The sequence below is a fragment of the Amphimedon queenslandica genome, unplaced genomic scaffold, assembly GCF_000090795.2.
Source record: "Amphimedon queenslandica unplaced genomic scaffold, v1.1 AMPQUscaffold_3803_Cont24207, whole genome shotgun sequence".
NCBI lineage: Eukaryota > Metazoa > Porifera > Demospongiae > Haplosclerida > Niphatidae > Amphimedon > Amphimedon queenslandica.
The window spans coordinates 1-1,447 of NW_003555874.1; the positions used below are offsets into that span (position 1 = coordinate 1).

At 31.5% G+C, this 1,447-nt stretch overlaps 1 protein-coding gene across 1 annotated transcript; it reads right to left on the bottom strand.

Annotated features, from left to right (window-relative positions):
• Positions 1–7: 7 nt before the first annotated feature.
• On the bottom strand, positions 8–1,269 carry LOC109592829 (pre-mRNA-splicing factor ATP-dependent RNA helicase PRP16-like; the record flags this gene model as incomplete). Its single annotated transcript, XM_020008178.1, has 4 exons — positions 1,040–1,269; positions 497–567; positions 214–369; positions 8–111 (listed from the first exon to the last, which is right to left on the bottom strand). Coding segments are annotated over exons 1-4 (551 nt in total), but the record flags the coding sequence as incomplete, so codon positions are not given.
• Positions 1,270–1,447: the final 178 nt, after the last annotated feature.

Here is a 1,447-nt window from a genome sequence, read left to right on the forward strand (position 1 = left end):
AACTAACAAATGAACTTTAGACTCAGCCTCATCCTCAAAATCATCATCAACATCAACTTGCTGAACAATGCCACTTGTCAATAGACGATTGGTCTCCCACTTTTCATTATCCTACATGTACAATTAAGAAATTGCACCAAGTAAAATAAATTAAGATAATGGAATAATATAAATGTGATACCTCTTTAAATGTACATTGATGTTAAAACTAACTTTATTTAGCTGTCTTTGTTGAGCAGACATTCTCTTTACAGTGGTTTTCATAAGTTTCTCTTCTTTCTTCTTAGTATATTCTTCTGGTATGTTAGCAAATGGATTATTAGTATCATCATATCCACTATCCAGATCATACCATGCACGATCCATCCTCTATAACAGAAACAATGATTTATACTCTTCAATAATAAAAATTATATGTGTGATGTACAAAAACTTTCTTAAAAATAGAAACTCAAGACAAAAAAGCATTGCTTTTATTGCACATTACATGACTTACTTTTTGCTCATCTTCCCACTCGATTCTGTCTTCCATGCTACTGAACTTAATATCGTCATCATCCACATTGCCTAATGACAGACAACAATAACACAGTCATAAAAACATTACAACAGTGTGCCACAGTTTTTACATACAATAACTTTTTTGTGACCCCAAATTAAGAGCCCAAAATTACATTCAAAGAATCATTTGTCAATTGATCTGCCATCGGTTGGACTGTCAAGTTGCTCAAAAATTGGACCAAAGACTAATTTTACAGAGAATTTCAACAAAAATCACAAGAAGAGAATTCTCCATATTTTAAGTACATGTACTATATAGCTGGTTTATTTCGCTGCATCAATTTTTCATTGCTCAAAACTAGATTTCAAAGCAGGCATAATTTTTGTTAATATTTATCTGATATTAATAAAATTTAACAGAATTAATTTTATGGATTTGAGCCCACACAAAAATTAATTCCACATTTAATGAACCAGCTTTATGGTACATGATAACTCATACAGATGTAAATAAAAATTAAAATATTATTTATAGTACCTTCTTTTGTAGGCCTTCCAAAGCTTTTACGATCATTAGCCCAGTCATTATATAAATGAGAAGGAGTTGGCAATGGTGTATCAAGAGAGCCATGAGTACCAGTCCATCTAGGTTCATCAAAACTGGATAAATGAGCTGGTGTAGGAGTATCCCAAGCACTTCTCCTCACAGGAGTCTTTGTGTTATCTCCATCCCATGATGACCTTGATGGAGTACGCATATCTATAATATATATACCATACATGAAACTAACAAGTGTGCATATCCTTCCTTAGTAATATAAAGCTCTAACTATAAAAGTGTCGTCATTGTCAATAAAAAAATGAAATTCATTTCTGCGAATGTTAAACTTAATTATTATTGCCAGAAAATACATGTTGTGATTAAAACTGTCAAAGTAAAAAATTA